The following is a 20,832-nucleotide window of genomic DNA, read 5'->3' as shown; positions in this document are numbered from 1 at the left end:
GGGGGCGTGCCAGCAGGAGTGGGGTGGGCTTCTGAGAGCACAGGGCGAGGGGCAGTTACGGATGGTGGCGAAGAGAATTTCGCCTAGATGCCAGAGATGCAGCTGGAGCTGAAGCAGGTCTTCAGCCTAGGAGAGGCACACATGCTGATCCCCTCCCACGGGCCAGCTCTGGGGCCTCGCTTGGGGCTCGTTAGTCTGGGGGCCTGAGCCCAGAGTTAGGGCAGGAGTTTCCCAGTTGGCAGATCTCCACGTGTGAAGACGTAGGAATCTGCGTGACGTTGATCTGGCTGGTTTTCTCTCCTCCAGGCCCACGAGATCTGCTACTCTGTGTTGTGTCTCTTCTCATATGTGGCTGCTGTCCGTAGCAGTGAGGAAGATCTCAGAACCCCACCCCGGCCCGTCTCTAGCTGATGGAGAGGGGTTAAGGCTGCCCCAGCCCAGGGGCCGTCCCTTGCCTCTCGCTGTTCCCAAGTGCACCGTGCTGCTGTGACTGCGAAGTGGGTGATGCGTGTGTGTTCTCTGCAAGCCCCCTCGCTGAGGCTCAGATGGGCCCCAGTTCTGTGTGTCTCAGTGTCTTAGTGTGTCTCACAGGGCTGAGCTAGTCTCTTCCAGCTTCTTCCTCTCCACCCCCAAAAGACCATCCTCCTGTCCCCTCGGGGCTCAAAAGTGCGTGTGTGTCTGTCTGTTGGGCCAATGGCTTCTAAGAACTCGGAGTACAGGCAAGTGCGAGCCCGCTGTTACGTGTCATTGAGACATTTGTGTTGTAGTTTCTCATCCTTGACATTATAACCTTCCAGAGCAGGACTTGGGCTCTCCGTCCTCTGTGATCCGGCACCACTGGGTGCCTGGAGCAGTCCCACTGTGGGGAGTTGAGGGAAGCTTGAGGCTTGTCCCCCCAGACGAGGGGTGGGTGGGGAAAGGAAGGGGGGAGTCAAGGGGCAGCAGAGCGAGTGGCAACCTCCCTGCTTCCTTAGTTCCTCCCTGGGACTTCCAGGCAGTCCCCAAGCTGGCAGCGACTGCCCACGGGCACAGGCCTGGCTGCTGCTACCACGGTCTCCACCAGTGCAGTGGGGCTGCACTGACCGGCTGCTGCTTGCTGAGCAGCAGTTCCCTTGTGGTCTGCCTGGCCTTCGGCAGGGGAGAGCAAAACGACTGGGGCTGGGAGAGTCCCAGGGACCACAGGCTGCCACGCCCAGGAACCTGGTGGTGTGGGGAGAGGCCGAGTTCAGTATCCACCTCTGTGTCTGCGGGTAGCATCGCAGCACTGGCTGCCAGAGGGAGCGAGAGCCTGGGAGTGGGCACGAGATGACTGTAAATATTTCAGCTCCACATTATTTATAGAAAATGTACAGATGTGTGAATGTGAAATAAAGGTCCTCAACTCCCCTTGGGCTCCTGGCTGCCATGCGTTAAATGACGCCTCCTCTTGGGCTGAGGAAGGCTGACCCTGGACTCGAAAAAGGCACCTTTGGCCTGAAGGAATCAGGGAGGTGAGCTCATGCCCATCCAATCTGGTGTGCTGAAGGCCCCGCTTCCCACCCCTCTGGCCCAGTGGCGCTCACCAGCTTCCTGTGCTCTCAGAGAGGCCCCGTGGGAGGGGCCTTCCCAGGGCCCCATCAGAGGGTTGCTGTGCTATGAGTTGGTCGCTAGAGGGAGCAGCCAAACAGGGCTTGACACCTAAGCAGAGATTCATTTAGTAGTAAAGGAAAAACCAAGGCCCGGGCTCTCAGCTCCCCGTGCCCCTTACACGTGTGCTCCAGAGAGGTTTTGTGACTCGGCCAGAGCCTCCCACGGGGCCTGGAGCCCAGGGCTCTGGGCTCTTGGCCAGGAGTGTCTTGGGTTGGGTAGGACTCCGAGAAGCAACCTTGGACCAGCCTTCATGGAACTTCTTTCTATGCCATGGAGAAACCGCTCCCTGGGCAGGAAGGACCCTTTTCGCTCTATCAGGGCACCTCTGAGAGCTGCTGGCTTCCTCCTCCCAAAAGCAAACTGGTGATGGGATTTTGGCACCCCCCGGGGGAAGGAAGAGCAGAGTCGGGCCCTGGCCCCTACACCTTCCTGGTTCCCAGTGCCTTGTCTAGACAGGATCACTCTTCCTGTGCGATATGGGTGTGAATGGGCAGTGGGCTTTTCGCCCACCGGGACCCCAAAGCAGCTGGTCACTTTCACTCCAGGCCCTTACGGGCACAGAACCACACTGATACTAGCACTGCCCCCCATCCAGGCTGCTGTGACCATGGGTCACCAGGACAAAGACGGGAGAGCCTGGGGATTCTGGCTCTTTTGCTAATAATACACTTTCCTCTGTCACAGCTCCTCAGTTTCCTCATTTGAAGGTGGGGAGGACTGAGGTTCCTTCTAGTATTAATGTTTTATGAATTTAGGATCCCACAATGGTCCTCATTTAATTCATCTAGGAGAAAGAATACCTGCCTTCAGTTTGCTCTCAAGATCAAGTAAATTCTCCCGTGCTTTTTCTGAAAACAAGCATCTTGGACAAGAAGAGTCAGTTCTCTGTGATTGCACCGATCTTTTATTGCCCTCATACACTGAGAAAACACGGCAGGCCAGAGAGGCCTGTCCCCAGCCACCATTCCTGAGCCCACACACTTTTCGCCCCAAGGATCTGAGGAGCTTCCAGATGGAGCTCTGACAGGTTGGCCTGTGCGGAGTGCCCCCCATGCCTGCTCATCATAACTACGCTGCCCTACTGGGGCTCCCCCAGTCCAGCTCCAACACACACACACTTGCACACACATCCAACAGCAGAAGGTGGCTTGTCCAACTTCCTTCCAGGCTCCTGGTACATGGGTTGGCTCCAGTTGCACCTGTGACACAGGCTCTCTTGTGAATGAGCTGGACTGAAATCCTACTAAGAGCCACCTGCACCCCCATTTCCTGCTGGCTGCCCCTGGACCAAGGGCCAGGGCTCAGCCTTTGATTTGGGCCCTGGGTATCAGGGTGATGTGGAGTACATACCTGGCCATCCCCAGGGAGCCAGCCTGGTCACTGAGGCACTGCAGGAGAGGAGGCCATGCCATGCATGTGTTGAACCTCCCGGCACTACATGTGTTTCCCCACACACACACCCCCCCAGCCTTCGGGAAGGCTCAGGCAAGCAGCTCTGGCAACAAAGTCCAGAAGCCAACACCATCTGGACATGACAGAGTCATTGCTCTTGCAGCCAGAGCGGCTGCTTGGGCCGGGACAGCAAAGCGAAAGCCCAGAGTCCCAGCTGGCGCCCGGCCTTTGCCACCACCCCAGGCCCTAGCCCGGCGGGTTCCTCACCTCGCACTTCCAGGCGGCACTCACACTGTGCCTCGCCTTGCAAGTTGGTGGCCCTGCAGACATAGACACCCCCGTCGAAGGGGCAAGGCTTCCTAATCTCCAAGGTCAACACTCCCTGCTTGCTGAACATGCGGAAGCGGGCGTCTTTGCCCAGGTCCAGGCCATTCTTGAACCAGGAAATTTTGGGCTGTAGATGGGAAGGAGGGAGATCTCTCAGGTTGAGAGAGGACCTGGCAGGAACTTAGGGAGACTAGGCACTTGTGTTTCTACTCTGGGGATCCCAATGGAGTCCCAAACTATGCCCAGGGCCGAGTATGAACAGGGAGCCAATGAGGAATGCCAAGGCCCTGTTCAGGGAGGGCCCTGATACCCAAAAGTGGAGAGGAAACAGGGGGACAGGCTGCGGGGAGGACTGCTTGAGGCAGGGGCCTACGACCCAGGTCTCCTGGGTTGGCCTGGATCAGGGCCCAAAGCTCCCTACCTTGGGGCTACCCCGGACAGCACAGCAGAGGGTAGCATTGTAGCCGGCAATGACCGAACGGTTCACCAGGGGGCGGGTGAAGCTTGGGGCCTCAGAGAAGTCCAGGGCCTTGTAGTTGGGTGGCTCATACGTGATGCCTGTTGTTGACAGAACTTGGTACCAAGAGGGCCACACCTAGCCAGGCTCGCCCCCCTGCCCCAGCCCCCGCCCGCGGTGGGTGGGAGTGAAGGTACAGCACCTGGTCTAGGGATGAAGACAGGCTCCTTGGTGGTGGCGGCTCTGTCACTGGGCCCCACCATGTTATGGCTGAAGACCCGGAAGTAGTAGCCATTGCCGATAATGAGCTCTGACACCACACAGTGGGTGGGGCGGTAATGCTCCACGACGGTGAACCACTCCTGGGGGGTGGAGGAAAGGTAGGGGGTTCTCTGGGGCAGGCCCTACTTCCTGCCCGGGGCCTCTCTTGGGTATCCCTGGGGTCAGCACCTTCCCTGTGGAGGGAACCAGTCTAAGGATACCGGGGAGGGGCAGCTGGGGCCCAGGTCTGCCTGGACCCAGAGAGGGTGCGTGCGGGGGGCCCAGGCCCCTGGGCTCACCATGCTCTTCTTGTCAGCTTTCTGAACCGTGTAGCCCCAGAGCTCTGTGTTGCCGTCATCTTGGGGTGGCTTCCACTCCAGAGCCACATTGAAACCCCATGTCTCAGTGACCCGGATATCCTGGGGAGGACCTGGCTTGTCTGCAGGAGACAGACCCAGTGGGAAGCCCAAACCTCCTGACATTGCCTGAGTGTGAGTAGGGGACGCCAGGCTCCAGGGGCCCCCTCGCCCCTGCCAGGACCTGGCCTGCCATCTTCTGCAGGGGCTCTGGGCATCCCAGAGGAGGGGCCCCAGGCCTGGAAGACGAGAGGCTCCAGGTTGAGCCCTGGGCCCTGGCAGTCCAGCGCAGGGACTAAAAATGCTCGGACTCAGAGGGAAGCCCCTACGCCACGTACCAACGACCTGCAGGACCAGCTCGGCCTTGTCCTCCATGCTCTCGATGCGCAGAGTCACCCGGTAGGTGCCCGAGTGGGCGAGGTGTGCGGCCCGGATGAACAGGATGGTGTCCGTGGGGCTGTTGCGGATGCTCACCTCCTCGCCTGCCAGTGGCTGTCCCTCTTTGGTCCAGGTCACCTGAGGCCGGGGCTTGCCCTGTGCGGGAGGACAGCTCACGCCCGAGCCTGGCTCTCCCTAACGGCCACTGCCCCAGTCTCGCTGAGACATCTGTCTGCCAGGCGTGGACAACACACGTGGCGGGGCGGGGCGGGGCGGGGGTGCAGGGAAGGGGGCCAGCCCTACCTGGAAAGGAATGAGGAGGTTCACGGGCTCTCCAACCTTCTTCTGGATGGTCTGGCGAAGATGTCTGGGTAGCTGGAGCCGTGGCCGCTCTGTGGGTACGAGTGAGGGGCTCGGCGGGGGCCCCCACAGCCGCAGGCCCAAGGAGCGCCACAGCGCCCTCCGCTGGAGGCAGGGCCTGGAGAGCCGCAACTAGGAAACATGCCGCCTGCCGGGCCCTCCTCTCCTTTAGCTCCCCAACCCCAGCCCCAAAGCTCCTGCTTCCACCCGAGCCTCTCCACCCTGCTACAACAGGCAGGGATCAGAGAGAGTGAGGAACTTATCTGAGGTCACACAGCTAGCCAGTCGCAGGCCAGGATGCAAACCTAGGCTTTTCGACTCCATGCCCCCTGCTGTTTCCATCCCAGTTTGCTGCCTCTTTCCACTCTAAGAACCAATCCTTAAAGGACTGACTCTTTGTTGGCAAAATAATGGAAAGTGGATCCCACATGGGCCAATCTGACAAGTGACCTCACTGCTCAGTCTTTAACACATGGACAATACCTACCTGTTGGAGCTCAGAGACCCACAAAACAGAGCTCGAAGGTGATGGTACAATGACCTACATTTTCCCTGGTCCAGAACTGGGGGTTGACATGGAAAACCAAGAGGGACGCCTTCTCTGCACATCTGGCCTGTGGCACGGGTATAGGCACCGACCCCCTCCTGTCCCTGCCCAGCATTTATTCCCGCCAAGTAGGGTCTCCCTGACTGCCCCCACCTCCACTGGACCCCAGGGGCCAGGGTGCCAGTGGTAGGTCTCATCCCTGCACGAGGAGCACTCACGCAGTATCTCCTGCACCGTCACAGGCTCCGTGGTGGTGACAGGGGCTCCAGGCCCCGCCACATTGTGAGCCCGCACGCGGAAGAGCAGCCGAGCCCCCGTGGGCAGGTCCTTCACCAGCAACGATGTGTGCTCGGTCAGCCCCTGAAGGGCAGCCACCCACTCCGAGCCTGGGGGCGGGGGTGGGGATGAAGAGGCAAGGCCATGGGCAGCGTCCGCATCCTGCCGCCCACATCCCTGGTGGCCGACTGGGGCCTCCACTGCAGACAGGGGCCCTGCAGGATGACAGGGACCTGGCCTGGCCTGGAGGGCAGTTCAGAGAAGGGTGCTGGGAGGCGGAGGGCCCAGGGCTGGGCTGCAGCACTCACAGCCATCCTGGCAGTACTCCACGCTGTAGCCGTCGAGGCCTCCAGCTCCCATGCGCTCTGGGGGCCTCCACTTGAGGGAGACGGTGGTGTCAGAGACATCCTCCACCGCCAGGTGGCTGGGCTCACTGGGGGGGCCTGGGCAGAGGGGAGGCCAGAGAGGGGTCTGAGCGAGTCTGCACCAGCCAGGGCAGCTGAAGGACCACAATCCAGGGAAATCCTCCCCCTTCGACTGGCTTTCAAGCACTTTGAGAAATATTTCAGCTCCATTAAAAGACATGTCTCTAGACAGGCTTACAAACAAACACACACCCAAGCAGCATCAGCGATTACAGAAGAGATGTAAACAGGAAAAGACGCCCCAAAACAACACCAACATGCTTAGAAAGAGCCACTTTTGTCAGATGGTGGAGGAAATTCTTTAAATGTAATTCAAGAAAAAACTGGCCTAAAAGATGGAAATTTCCTGACCCTGTATGAGTAACTGAGTTGACTAAGAGCTAAGAAAACCGGAAGTCACTTCCTAAAGAGAGGCCTGGCCCCTTCTCCCCACAGGCACCCTCTTCCTGCCATCTCACCACACTGTGCCCCCCTCCCTGTGTCTGCCCCACCACGCACAGCCACCCTCCTCCCCCTGAGACTCACATGTCCCAACAGGGACAGGTGTCCTCGAGAGTGCCACACCCTCGGTGTCTGTTCTACCTTCTCAACCTCCATTATACAGATGTGGAAACTGAGGCACAGGGGAAGACGATGACTCCAGATATCCCTCCTGGGGATGAAAGAGCTGGTTCTGCAAACCCCATCTCTGATTCCTGGTCCAGGGCCCTTTCCGAGGGACCCAACTGCCCTCACCCTCTTCCCTGGTTAACAAATGCTGGCTGAAGGGAGTGGGGAAGAGGGAACAATGATTTACTGAGCTGCTGTGTGCCAGATGCTCCACCTGCATGACCTCATTTCATCCTAACAATTCTATGAAGTAGATACTGTCATTATCCCCATTTTATAGATGTGGAAAGTGAGGCTGGAGAGGTCTCTCAGCTCCACCCCCTGCCAGCGGGTGACCTCGAGAAAGTCATCTAACTTCTCAGAGCCTCACTTTCTTCACCTGTGAAATGAAGGTGATTAAAGGAGACCACGGGTGTAAGCGCCACCGACACAGTAGCTGCTATTACTGGGGCCCCTGAACAGAAGGGCGTGGGGCGGGGCAGGCAGGGCAGGCTCACCAACAGGCATGAACGGCTGGGAGGCGGGGCTAGGCCTGGACATGCCCACTGCGTTGACGGCGTAGACCCGCATCTCGTAGACCACGCCCTCGATCATGCTCCGCGCTTCGTGACTCAGCTCCCGCAGCAGGTCGAAGTTCAGCCGCATCCACCGGTAGCTCTTCTTCTTCTTGCGCTCCAGGATGTAGCCTGGCGAGGGGAGGTGGGAGCTCTGGTCTAGAGCGCAGGCACCCCCGCACCCCCTGCCCTCGGCTATGTCCCCTGTGCCTTCGGCTCACCTAGGACTGGCTGCCCGCCATCGTAGGCAGGGGGCTCCCACCGCACCGTGCAGGAGTCCTCGCCCACGTTGCTGATATTGGGGGCCGCCGGAGCATCCGGCACATCTGGGGAGAGGGGACCCACATCAGCCCTGCCCGGCCGAGGCCAACGTTGCCCATCCCCACTGCACCCCAACCAACAGGCCTCCCCCACTGCCCCCAGACCCTAAAACGATCTTTCCAGAATGCAGTTCTGATCACATCACCAGCCTGCAAACAACCTGTTACGGCTCCGCACTGCCCATATTCACCGGTCCTAGCCCCAGACCCCTCTACGGATCTAAGAATGTAGCCCACAGTGTGTGTTTAGAGACTAAATGTGTGCATGGATGGGTCCTCCCTGGTTGCTCCTGTGGCTTCCCCACCTGGACCCCTGCCTCACCGATGACCTTGACTGTGAGGTTGACCTGGTCCTCGCCCACGGGGTTCTGCACCGTGACAACATAGACGCCCTCGTCTTCCTTCTCTGCTCCCTCAACGGTGAATATGCTGCGGTCCTTGGTGGTCTCCACTCGGACCCGGCCCTCGGTCTCACACAGCAGCTGGCGGGGGAGTAGGAGTTGGGGGGAAGGACCCAAGTCAGAACCCAGGGGCTTCTGCAGCCTCTGCAACAGCTGACAGCCCTGAGATGGGAACGGAGCTCAGCGCTGGGTCTGCTGGGGAGACACAGCCTGTGTGGAAACTGCACCCATGTGAGCATCTAATCCAAGACCCTTTCCTTACCACCTGCCATGGGCATGACACCAGGGCAAGGGTCACAGGTTCTAGCTCTAGCTCTGTCATGGAACTTTAGACAATCGCCTGTCTGCTCCATGCCTCAGTTTTCCTATCTGCTGAATGGGAATAACATGACCTCACAGAGCTATTGTGAGGATCCTGAAAGACCTCAGCTGGGTAGAGGAACCAGCAGCGAGTGGAGGACGAGAAGCTGACCTGATTGGTGCCCCTGCAGCTACTCCTATTGAAAAGTGCCAGGGACGCCACTCCCTTGCTGGGAAGAAGCACAAAGTCAAGGTCAGCTCAGGAAGACAAGAGCCAGGGAGCACCCCCAGTCAGGAGGACTTCCTGGCAATGTTGAAGGTCTGAACGTGTGTCTGTCTGGGGCACGAGGGCCCCGTGGAGACCCTACCAGGGGCAGGAGCACCTTCACAGAGACCTCACCTGAGTTTGGATACCACATGGGCAGAAAATGACTAAGGGCCAATGAGCCACCTTCAGCCTCACTCACCTTCTTGTCGAATACCCACTCGTCACTGGCACCTGCATCCCCTGATGCATCGAGGGCTGGGACCTTATTCCTCTGGGAACAGAGCAGGAAGGAAGGAGTGAGGGGAGAGGGTCTGGCTCAGCCTGGAGGGAACCCCTGCCCAGCAACCCCTACCCCGGTCCCTCCTTTGCCCACCTCCCCGACCTCTCAGCCTGCTGAGCCTCTGTGCCCCTAGTCAGCGGCCAGGGCGTGTACATGTGGGGCGGGGAGCAGGTCCCACCATACACTAGTCCCATGCACCCATTTTACAGGTGGGGAAGTGGGGGAGGGATCCGCAGTACCTTTGTGATGGTCTTCTGCCAAATCACAGTAGGAGCAGGGTCTCCGGAGATAGGAACATCCAGGCGTAGCTTGTTCCCAGCCACCACCACAATGGTATCCGGCACGCGACCTGGGCAGTCCAGGTGGATCTTGGGAGGTTCTGGCAGGGAGATGGCACAGGTCAGCGAAAGAGGAAGGGGCCTAAGGCCTATGAAAGAGGGGAAAGCTAGAAGGAGCACATGCCCCTGGCTGTTTTGTTTTTATTCTACTGAGGTATAGTTTGCACACGCTAAAATGCCAAGACTTGAACATACAGCTTGATGAGTTTTGACAAATGTATACACCCGTGTAACCACCACCCAGTCAAGATCTAAAACATTTCCATCTCCCCAGGAAGTTTCCAGGGAGGTTCATAACATCAGGTCACCTAGCGTAGCATTTCTCAACTTGTGTTTGGGAATGCCTTCCTAGAAAAAAAAAAATTTCCATGGACAAACAATTAGGAAACCCGAGGTTAAACAAAGTTAAGCAGGATTTTTTAGAGCATTTGACATGCTAATGCACCTTCTGAATCAACAAGAGGTTCCCAAACTTATTTCACCATGGAACCCTTGTAAAATGGAGTATCGTATTAAGTGAACCCTGTTTAGAAAGCCCTGACCTACAGCATGCCTCAGCCTGGACTGTTCTCCTGAAATTAGGATCCTACACAGTTTAATCTAAAAGCAGGAAAGGTACTTGTAAAGCAGATTTAATAACAAAATCTCACCTCTGTGATGTCATTTGAGAGCTCACACACACCATGTCAGATCATTGTTCCTACCATCCCATAGGGGAGCCACTTCAGGATCCCCATTTTAGAGGTGAGGAAACTGAGGCTCAGAGAGACTGCAGGTGGCCCGTGGTTGTGAGTGGCAGAGCTGGGGCTGGGCCTCAGGGTCCCCACTCCCGGTTCCTTTCTTCCCTCCGCTTGTGAGTGGAAGGGAGACACGGGCAGGGCGTGGGAGGCAGCACGCAGGGGCCCAAGACTCACCCTGCCTAGGCACGAAGTCAATCTTGACCTCTGCAAGAGATGCAAGAGCAAGTGGCACCAGGGTGAAGGCAGGGCCCAGTGGCAGGGGCCCCCATGCCCCTCAGCACCCGCTCACCCATGAAGTGGAGCTTGGCAGACAGGTTACAGGCGAAGCCTTGTGGCACAAAGCTGTAGTCCGCCTCGTCTGCGGGCGTGACGTCGTCTATGGTCAGTCTGTGGACCCTGCGGGGCAGTGATGGCTCAAGGGGCCCTGCTGGGCCATGCACCCCTGGCCTCACCGGACACCCCAGCCAGGGCTCCAGGGGGCCTTCACCCCACCCTAGCTCAGTGGTGTTCTAAAGTGCTCTCTTCCTCTGTGTTTGAATTTTCCAGGTCCCTTGCATGCTTTCAGAGGTAAGCAGTGTAGATGTGTCCCCTCGGCTGGGCCACTGGAGACTGGGCAGGGGCTGGTCTCATTAGTCTCCGTGAACTTGGGCCCAGATGCTTGGGGCATGAGTAAGGGAGTGGGAGAGAATGAGGGCCCCTGGCCAGAGCCATCCTCCGAGGCCTCCTACTCTACCCTGGTCACGAGTTGGCGGCGGGCGGGGGGGGGCTCCCAGCCTGTCTGTATCTCTCACTGCTTCGTCTTTGTCTCTGTCTCCCTCCTTCTCTGTCTCCAATGGACTCTTCTTCTCTGTATGCGTCTGCCTCTCCATACTTCTGTCTGTCTCTCTCTGTATCTTTCTTTCTATTTGTCTCTGTCCTGATTCTGTGTATCTGTCTCTCTGTTCATCTGCTTCTCCCTCTGTCTCTCAATCTCAGTCTGACTTTCTTTGTCTCTAGTTCAGTCTCGGTCCTGTCTCTAAGTGTCTGTCTCTTTCTGTTTATCTCCATCCATCTGTCTGTCTTTGTCACCATCTTCTCTCTCTGTGTCTCTCCCTGTCTGTCAGTCTCTGTTTCTCTCTGTCTCTCTGTGTGTCTGTCCCTGGCACACCCTGCACACTCACCGCCCGATGTGGGACACCTTTATGCGGCTGTCAGGCACCAGCTCCTTCCCGTTCTTCAGCCACACGCCCCGCACGTTCTCATCCGACACCTCACACTTGAACACGGCCTGGTCCTTTGAGCCTACCGTCAAGTCCGCGATGCTCTGGTACACCTCCAGCTTTTTCTCTGGGGGACATAGGGCAGAGCCAGTGAGCTGGGGAGGGTGTGTGTGGGCGTGAATCCCTGCGGAGATCCCTCGGGCTTGTGAAAGAAAATACGAGTGCAATGCATGTGTGCCTGTGACGGTGCCGTGTACAAAAGGAATCTCATGTGTGCCGGGGTGGGTGACACTAACCAGGCCCATCTGAACCTCCAAATACCCTCCAGGTGGTCACCTCAGCATCCCCATTTTACGGATGAGAAAGGTGAGGCCTGATGTGTCGAAGTTACTTGTCCAAGGCCATGCAGGCCTCGCTCCCGGGTTTGCCCAATTCTCCTACATGGCTGGGGCGCTAGTGCTGAGGGGGCCTCCCAGGGCCTCACCCTGAACGATGAGTTCAGCCAGAGCCTGGCCCCCGCTCGTGCGCAGTGCGTAGTGCCCAGCATCCTCCAGCGTTGCCTCGTTGATGATCAGGTGGTGTCTCTGGCCGTCCTTCTTGAATCGGTATTTGAAGGTCTCCTCCCGGGTCAGTTCCACCCCGTCCTTCAGCCTGGCCAGAGGGTGGGCAGTAGGTGCCAGGGCCTCCTCTGGGGATGCCCCCAGGTCCCTGGCCCCGCCCCGAGCCCCCCGCCTCTGGCACTCACCATTTGACCTGGGCCCCCTCCTCAGACACTTCACACTCAAACTCCACGCGCTGTCCCACCATCACCAGCTGGTCCTCCAGGGGACATGTGATCAGCACGGGGGGCTCTGCCGAGCAGAGAGAGAATGATGGGTGGGCCGCTCTGTGGCCCCTCCCCTCGCAGGGTCTCAGGACGCCAGGCCCACCTTTGACAAAGAGCTCGGTGCTGCACTTCTCGCTGCCCACCACGCACTGGTAAGCCGCGTCGTCCGCCAGCGAGCACTGGCTGATGGTCAGCGTGCGCTTGGCGCCGACCGACTCGAAGATGTACCTGGGCGGGGCCGGGGTGTGGGCAGGAGAGCCATGGACGCACCTCCTGGGCTCTGGGCCCCCCCTCAAACTGCCGTCGGGACCCCCGTGCCCACACCCCAAGCCTTCCAGGAGCCTTACTTGCTGTGGAGCGGAAGGGGCCATTGGAGCGTCCCGATGGGAGGAGCGAGACCGAGAGAAAATGAGCAGGGAATAGAGCCAGGAAGAAACAGAAAGGTGGGGAGTTAGACCCAGAGAGACAGGGATCCAGAGCTGGCCAGAGAGCATGGGCGGAGGGAGAGGCAGGGAGAGCACGGCCGGGGAGCAGCCCCCCAGGGCCCCTCCTCACCCTGCAGTGTCCCCGGGTCCCACTCCCACCCGCACCTGCCGCTCATCTGGATCTCCTGTCCGTTCTTAAGCCACTTGACCTCGGCGTCGGGGTCGGCCAGCTCCACGGTCAGCCGGATCTTGTGGCCCTTGCTCACCTGGTAGGCCGGCTGCAGCTTCTTCTGAAAGGCTGAGCGCTTCCACCCCTCAGCCCCCTGCTCCCGGGGCCGCCCAGTGAGGAGGGCGAGGTCCTGCCCCTCTCCTCCTCCTGCCTCCCCACGTCTCTCTCTGTGCCTCCGCTGTGACTCTGTCTCTCTACCCCTGTCTGTCACCTCCTTGTCTCTTGTCTTCCTGTCTTCCTTGGAGTCCTCTTCACCTGCTCAGCTCAGGGATAGGGTCCGGGGCTTTCCAAAAGGACAGAAGCTTGGCAGGAGAATGGGTGATGGGACAAACGGGCCTTCTCCTCCTCTCCACTGTTTTACCAACAACCCCCGGCTTTATGCCCTCCTGCCAGGCGCCTCTGTTGTCCCAGCTCAGTTTCCAGGGCTCCTTGTCAACCCCTTGATGGGGAAGGGCTGGCCTGAGCCCTCTCCTCGGACCCGCCTGGGGGCGAGGGGCGCTAACCTACACCCACCTGTTCTGTTTGCCTGTGAGGAAGATTAACCAGGCTCTTCTCTTCGCAGGTCGGGGGTCTCTGGGCTAAACTGGCTTCTTCCCCTTTTTTGGGTGTTGGGAGAATTAAGCAGGCTTTTTTTCCCCAAGCCGGGTAGGCGAGGAAGAGGCCGCCTGGCTTTGGCTGGGGGAGGAGGGCTGGCCCGGGCTCCGTCCTCTTCCTGTGGCGTCTCTGGGCTAACTTGGCCCTTTTCTTTTTCTGTGCGGCAAGGTGCCTGCCTGGGCCCTCCCGCTTTTTCCCCACACGAGGGGGACTTCACCTGGACTCTCCTTTCCTGAGCGTCTCTGGGCCACGCTGGACGCAGCTCTTTTTCCGTGGGTACGTGCGCGTGCGTGCACGCGCGCGCGTCTGCGCAGGCGCTCACCTCGCCCTCTCCTCTCCCTGGGAGGGGTGTCTCACCTGTGCTCTTCTTCTCCTCCCGCTTCATGCCCTTGAGCCTCTTGAGCATGCCTCGCAGGTCGGTGATGCCGTGCTGGAAGGCGATGCGCTCATACTCTGACGGGGGTGCCTGCCGCAGGATCTCCCACACGTCCTCCTCCGCGGGGGCCTCCAGCCTCGAGTCCCTGTGTCACACGGTCCACGTGGCGAGGCTTCAGGGCAGTCCCCATGGCCAAGACAAAACTGCAGCCCCCTCTCCTCCCCTCCCAAGCGGAAGCTGCCCCTGCCCCTCTGCCTCTTCCCTTCTGTTAGGACAGCTCGAGCTGGAGTGGGTACTGGGCCAGTGCTGGGGCTCAAGGGGGCTTAAGGCTTCAGTATGGGGGGGGCGCTGGGACTCGGAGGTGCTCCTGGCTGAAGTAGGGGTGACAGGTGCAGAGCTTCATGGGGCACTCACCGCGGGGTCCGGAAGCTGCTGCTCCAGGTGGGGAAGAAAAGCAGTGGACACATTAGAGGTGTAACAGAAAAGAACAAACCTGACTCCATATTGGATCTATTCCTTTAGCTCTAACCCTTGTACTGTGTTGCCGGTTCTTGGTCATGCTGGCTCTGCACCTTTGTAAAAGAATGTTGCCTATGGCCCAAACTATATATGATAGCCCATTCTCAAGGCTTTGCCTCCCAGGCTTGACCTTTAAAGGTATATAGCACTTTTCATTTGTATAGAGATAAAAAATTACAGAACAGAAAATAACATTTGTCTTGTTGGAGGTTTACAGGAACATTGTGACCAGACCTACATGGCCGGCTACAAGAACAAAGGATTCCACCAAGAAGTCTGCAATAACCAGCCACACTCCCTCCCCTTTTAGTAGAAAAGAAGCCTGAATCCTAACTTGGGGAAGATGGTTCTTCGGGACACTAGTCCACCATCTTCTCGGTTTGCTGGCTTTCCCAATAAAATCGCTAGTCCTTGCCCCAACACCTTGTCTCTCAATTTACTGGCCTGTCGTGTGGCAAGCAGTCTGAGCTTGGACTTGGTAACGAAGGGATGGGTCATCCCTCCATGGACCGCAGCCCGTGGGTCCTCACCTCTACCCTCTTCCCTGCACTCATACCTCTCCGTTTACACGGCACACGTGGCCTTGTTTATTCCTCCTGAGCTCCGGCAGGTGGGTATCAGGAGAACCTGAGGCTCAGAGACTCTCCCCAGTCAGCAGGGATCCTCACCCAGGTCAGTCTGATCCCCAGCCCTGTCATCTGTCATCCGCCCTGGTGGGGACGGCTACGGAGTCCTGCCAGTGCCCTGCTTCCCCAAAGCACTTAACCCCCATGCTCATTTTCTGGGCTGCAGCAGCATCGACCATACTGCAGGTCCAGGAGAGGGAGGGACAGGACACTGAGGACACAACTCAATTGCACTGGGCTAGGTGGGCAATTCCTGAGGCTTTGGAGCCTTCTCCCAGCTTCTGGGTCCCCAGAGCCTATTGAGATGAGCTATCGCAGACTCAAGTGTAGGAGGTCATGGGAACAGTGTGAGGATGTTAGTTCACAGGATGTAACTTCTGCTGAGCCCTCTGACTCTTCGCAACACCTGGATTGTCCCATTTGACAGGCAAGGAAACCAGCTCAGAGAGGTGCGGTGACCTGCTCAGGGCCACACGGCTGGAAAACCACGGTGCCGGAATTTGAAACTGGGCCACGTCACCTGCTCTGAGAGCTGCTACCCGGGGGCTCACCTCTTCCTCAGCAGCGAGCTGAAGTCCAGAGTCCCAGCATCCTCATGGCCATCGCTATGGAGAGGAACCCCCATAAGGCCACAGCTGAGCCATAGAAGGGGTTTGGGAGCAGGGGGTGGGGTCGTGGTGGGGGGATGGACGTGAGAGGAAGGGACACTGGCTGAATGGCTTCTCCCTGTCTATCTCAGACCCCCAGGGTCTATGTACAGGTGGGTAGGAAGGGGTACCTGATTCGCCGACCTCCTCCAGCCAGGCTCCTGTGGGGGTTAGACTCAGTTTCTCACCTGCCCAGGGGAGCTTACTCTCTTCCATCCCCATCCTCTTTATCCTGGCCCTCCACATCACCCCAAGCCCTGACCCCCATATCACCCCCTGTCCTGGTCCCCCCACATTACCCCTGGCCCAAACCCCAAGGGGCCTCAGACCCCAGCACCGGCTTCCCCCAGGCCCTGACGAGAGGTGGCCACTCACGTGCGGCGGAAAGCTGATCGGAGGTCCACGTCTCCGGGGCCGATGGCCTCTGGGTTCAAAGACGGGGATGAGTCAGGGGAGGAGGCTTCAGAGGGGACGATCCCAGAAGCCCTGCCCTGGGATCTCCTGGTGTTGCAGACCTGCCCATCCATGACCCCTTGACAGTGGGCATCTGCCCCAGGACCCCATCTTCTCAGCCTTTCCCAGCCAGGGTCAAGGTACCAGGGACGTGGGGCAGTTTATCGTTCCCAGTACCTTTGAGGTGGTTCATCTCCCGCCCCTCTCTCAACTTACCCTTCACCTGTTCACCTGTGCCAGGATCCCAGACACCAAGATGACTAAGACCCCAGATGAGATCTGGGCTCAAGCCCCACCCCAACCCTGGAAGCCTCGATGGGTTTCTTTCAGTATTGGGCATGTGGTCAGTGGTTGCACGGCCAGGGCTCAGCATCCTCCTTAGTATTGGGAAGTGGAGGCAGGTATGGGGACAGGACGCATGGGGAGCCCAAACCCAGAACTGATACCAGAGGGCCCCTTACCATGGACAGTGAGGTTGAAGTTGCAGCTGTCAAATTTGTCCTTGGTGGACACCTCACAGCGGTAGCCACCAGCAAAGGTGGCCTGGGCATCTGTGATGTGTAGCTCAAACAGGTAGACCTGTGGAGGTGAGGTGTCAAGGGAGACTGGAAGCGAGGAGATGAGGCCCTTCACCCCTAAAGGAGACTGTGGGTGGTTAAGGGCCACCGACCTTCTCACCCCTCAGGGCTTAAATTAATCCATACAGTTTTGTATAAATAGAAAAAGGGGCCCCTTCTCAAGATGCATTGACTGCCATCTGCTGGCACAGGGTGGTGATACAATGTAAATCAAGGGTGGCTACAAGGCACATGGCATTCACTTAAGATGAGGCACTTTGGGGAATCTCCTGGTGGTCCAGTGGTTAGGACTCCACACTTTCACTGCAGTGGGCCCAGGTTTGATCCCTGGCTGGGGAACTAAGATCCTGCAATCCACGTGGTTCAGCCAAAAAAGAAGAGGCACTTTTGTTCAGTGCACAGCCCACACAACTGTACATGTCTACCCTGCCCTGCCAGAAGCCCCCTTGCCTGGGCTGGAACTGTGGAAGAGTGGGAGGAGCAAAGGCTGAGAGTCAAAGCACAGGTTCTAGGCCTGGCTCTGAGTGACCTGGGACCAGCAACAATAAACTCCCAAGCTTTGGTTTCCTTGTCTGTATTGTGAAGAATTGTTATGGTTGATCATTGAGGGTCCCTTGAGCTCTGACACCCATCCATCTGGGGCCTTTACACCCTCACCGACTGGTGCCCCCCAAGTCTTATTTATGCCCCCTTGAGACTATCATGCCCTCCGAGCCCCCTACGTCCCACAGGTCCCCTTTGCCTCCCCATAACCCTCCTCTGAGCCTCCCCATTCTCCCTGTGTGCCCCTGGCCCCCCAACCAGCTTCCCAGGCTCCCCATGACCTTCTGTGAACCTCCTCTGTGCTTCAAGTCTCATGGTGCCCCCTGCCTCTCTGTGCCCCCCATGCCTTCCAGGGGCTCTCCAGGTCCCCTTTCCATGCATGCCCGTGCCCCCCGTGCCCCATAGGTCCCACCTTGCTGGTCCGATCGTAGCTGTCGTGCAGCTGCAGGTGTTGCCCCACCTTGCTGCTCAGGTCCACCCACTTGCCCTTGAACCACTTGACTACAGGTGGTTTCAGGAGGCTAGCCCCTGCCACGCGGGCTGAGAAGGTGATGCTGCCACCTGCAGGAGAGGGGTGACAATCGGGGATGCCCTGCTGCCTCCCTCCCCACTTCACCCTGGGTGCAGCAGCCCTGCACTCACCCGCGGTCACCTCGCCATCCTGTGGCCTCATCACAAAGAGGCCGATGGGATCGTCAGGGACACTGGGTCCATCGGGGGCTGCTGAGCTTGACCCTGTGGACAGAGGCCTTTGAGACCTGCCCTGGGACACCCCCATCCACTGACCCAGCCTCCCTGACCCGCCCCTCTCACCTTCAGGCCTCGGGGAGCCTCCTTCCACTTCAGTGGCCGAGGCCAGGGCTTCTCCAGGGGCTCCAGGAGCCTCAGCAGGGGCGGGAGCAGGGCCTGGCACAGGCTCTGCCTTCCCTGGAGGGGATCAGATGGGGGGTCGTGGAGCAGCTTCTAACCAGAGACCCCCTCTTCTTGTCCCTGGTCCTTCCCGCCTTTGCAGTGTGTACAAAGGTTCATTCAGCCTGCCTCTCACCTTCTCCTCGCCCTCACTGGCCGTCTGTGCGCACATTCCAGGGGCTCAGCCTGAACATCCCTCCTCTCCTTCCCCAGGCTCTGGTCTTGGTCCAGCCCCCCAGGCTGGGCTGGGGCTCCCTCCACACCCATAAGCTCATGGGGCTTCCCTGCTAGCACACACAGCCCACCAAGTTTCCATCTGCGTGGCCATGTCCAGTGGGAAGGCAGGTTATGTCTTATTCATCTCTGAACTTCCCCCACCTCCGTAACGGCCGAGACAGGCCAGGGAGCCACGTGGGGACACTCAGAAAGGTCTTGCTACAGAAAATGGGAAAAGGCCATTGTTGGCTGAGGGCACAGCCGAAGCAAAGGTAAGAAAGTGAGAAAACATCTCCTGCACTCTGGTCGAAGGAGAAGTGGTGGGGCTGCCCCTGCTCCCAGTAGCTCCAACTTCAGGGAAGGCTGCCCAAGGTCTTACCTGCTTCTAAGACCTTGAGGTCAAACTTGACCTTGGAGGAGCCAGCGATGACTGCATAGGACCCCTGGTCGGCAGAGCCCACGTCCCTCACTGTCAGCATGTGCCGCGTGCCCTCGGCTGCCAGGCCATATTTGTCACTGGCACTGATGTCCCTGCCTGCCCGCTGCCAGCGCACCTTCACTCCTGCCCGCTCTGTCTCGGCCTCGAACACGGCAGGGTTGCCTGTGGCCACCTCCACTGACCGTGGCTTCTTGCTGAAGGCGGAAACTGAGGGGCAAATGGAATCTGCAGGGGCCCCTGGCTTGCCCATGCACACCACCCCTATAGCGCTTCTTATTAAATACGACGATAAGCGCTTTAATGCATCACCTCGTTTAATGCTCCAGTGGCTCTATGAGGTAGGTGCAGTTATTATGTCCATTTCTCAGATGAGGACTCTGAGGCTCAGAGAGGTTAAGGGACTTACCCAAGATCACATAGCCAGTAGGTAGGAGAGCCAGGCCTGTGGTCCAACCTCCATACAAGAATTTTGCTAGGTGTGTCCCTGGATACCCCACCCTCTCAGCCTGTGGAAGCCCATCCCCCTTTCACCCCACCAGCTGGGGCGCTTGGCAAGGGACCAGTACTCTGCCTACTTGGACGTGGCTAAATTTGTCCTCTAAGAGCTTCAGGCTGAGAATCGGCAACCAAGATAAGGCTGGCCTGGGAGGGAGCTGGGGCTGGGGGGACGATCCCTGACATGGACAACCTTGGTGAGGGCACAGGCCAGGACTGGAACTCTGGGCTGTGACTTTCTCTGCCCTTGGCTGGAGATCAGGGGCCTCTTGACCATCCCCTCCCAGAGCAGAAGGGCTGCAATACCCCACTGCGGGGGTCATGACTGGTGTGCGGGCCACAGGGGTGCAGGCTCAGAAAGCAGACAGTCTCAGAGCTGGAGGGAACCAACCTAACCCCTCCTTGTATAGATGGGGAAACTGAGACCCAGAAGGGGAGGGACTTGTCCAAGAGCATTCAGGGAGCCTGGCTCAAGTCTAGAGTCATCCTGGGGTCCTTCCTGCAGCAGCCTTTTCCCAAAAGGCAAGCCCAGGCCTAACCTTGCTGCAGGAGACGGGCATGGAGGTAGGGAAGGGGTCTTCTGCGTCCTGAGAGTGGGGTGATGGCCCACTTCCTGCCTTGGCTCTCTCCCACTCTGTGCCCCTGACCCTGGTTTACTCTCACTCTCATCAGAAGGATGAGAAGGAGAAACTGAGAATCAAAAAAAGAACCCAGAGGGGACTTCCCTGGTGGCACAGTGGTTGAGAGTCCGCCTGCTGATGCAGGGGACATGGGTTCGTGCCCTGGTCCAGGAAGATCCCACGTGCCGCGGAGCGGCTAGGCTCATGAGCCATGGCCGCTGAGCCTGCGCGTCCGGAGCCTGTGCTCCGCAACGGGAGAGGCCGCAGCAGTGAGAGGCCCGCATAACGCAAAAAAAAAAAAAAAAAAAAAAAGGACCCAGAGGGACGGTGCCCCTGTGCTGGGGCTCAGAGGCCTCGACCTCATCAACCCCCTCAGGAACTTGCTCCGAGGCCCGCCCCCAATTGCAGATGTCCCCAGCCCTCCCTGCCCCACGCTCAGCCCCAACCCCAGGCCTGGAGCTACCTGGTTTCTTCCCTGGCTCAGGCATCTTGGGAGAGGTCACGCCAGGAACTGAGCACGCACAGGCCACCGAAAGAGAATCTGAGCAGGGATCCGTCCCCCTACTATATAAGGGGCCACCCCCTCCCCAGGCCCTCCTTATCTGCACCCTGCCCAGCCACCTGCTAAATATAGACAAATTCCAGAGATCAAGGGCTCTCCAGGAGAACATGAGACCCCATTGTTCCTGGCTGGTCCCGTCCCCTCCCCTGCCAGCCCAATATGACAGCTTCTGCCCCCCAGCCCTCAATAAACCTCAGGGGTACCCCCAAGCCCTGTCTGTACGTCCTTCTGACAGGCAAATTGTGCAGTGGGAGCGTGTGGGACCCATAACCCTGAGGCTGATGGGTCAAACATATCCTTGCCGGGCGGTGGTTACATGCACAGCCCTGGGCTGGGCTGCCCGGGGTCCTGGCTTCCC

General features: G+C 58.6%; 2 protein-coding genes across 45 annotated transcripts in view; one reads left to right on the top strand and one right to left on the bottom strand.

The window, feature by feature from the left end:
* The window catches only part of MADD (MAP kinase activating death domain), a 38,980-nt gene extending 37,594 nt beyond the window's left edge, over positions 1–1,386 (top strand). For all 44 annotated transcript variants that reach the window (XM_060159224.1, XM_060159216.1, XM_060159192.1 and 41 more), the window contains one exon: positions 307–1,386. Coding sequence is in view for 25 of the 44 variants with exons in the window: in XM_060159192.1 (XP_060015175.1) it covers positions 307–411 (105 nt within the window). In the remaining 19 variants the exon portion in view is untranslated. The remainder of the gene's footprint in view (positions 1–306) is intronic.
* Positions 1,387–2,529: 1,143 nt separating this feature from the next.
* Positions 2,530–20,400, bottom strand: MYBPC3 (myosin binding protein C3). Its single transcript, XM_060157709.1, has 34 exons — positions 20,376–20,400; positions 18,738–19,004; positions 18,047–18,160; positions 17,876–17,968; positions 17,646–17,794; positions 16,574–16,691; positions 16,035–16,083; positions 15,791–15,820; positions 15,564–15,617; positions 14,282–14,302; positions 13,849–14,012; positions 12,834–12,966; positions 12,591–12,593; positions 12,347–12,471; positions 12,163–12,268; positions 11,902–12,068; positions 11,379–11,544; positions 10,508–10,614; positions 10,393–10,422; positions 9,380–9,519; positions 9,060–9,131; positions 8,214–8,373; positions 7,793–7,897; positions 7,515–7,703; positions 6,292–6,426; positions 5,926–6,093; positions 5,104–5,192; positions 4,761–4,956; positions 4,366–4,505; positions 4,008–4,167; positions 3,770–3,906; positions 3,289–3,475; positions 2,980–3,017; positions 2,530–2,828 (listed from the first exon to the last, which is right to left on the bottom strand). The coding sequence occupies exons 1-33, from the start codon at positions 20,398–20,400 to the stop codon at positions 3,007–3,009; spliced, it is 3,810 nt and encodes a 1,269-aa protein (XP_060013692.1). The 3' UTR covers positions 2,530–2,828; positions 2,980–3,006.
* Between the last annotated feature and the right edge of the window lie 432 nt (positions 20,401–20,832).

Source organism: Lagenorhynchus albirostris, chromosome 9, assembly GCF_949774975.1.
Source record: "Lagenorhynchus albirostris chromosome 9, mLagAlb1.1, whole genome shotgun sequence".
NCBI classification, from domain to species: domain Eukaryota; kingdom Metazoa; phylum Chordata; class Mammalia; order Artiodactyla; family Delphinidae; genus Lagenorhynchus; species Lagenorhynchus albirostris.
The sequence above is the reverse complement of the archived record's forward strand: the minus strand, read 5'-3'. Positions and strand labels throughout refer to the sequence as shown.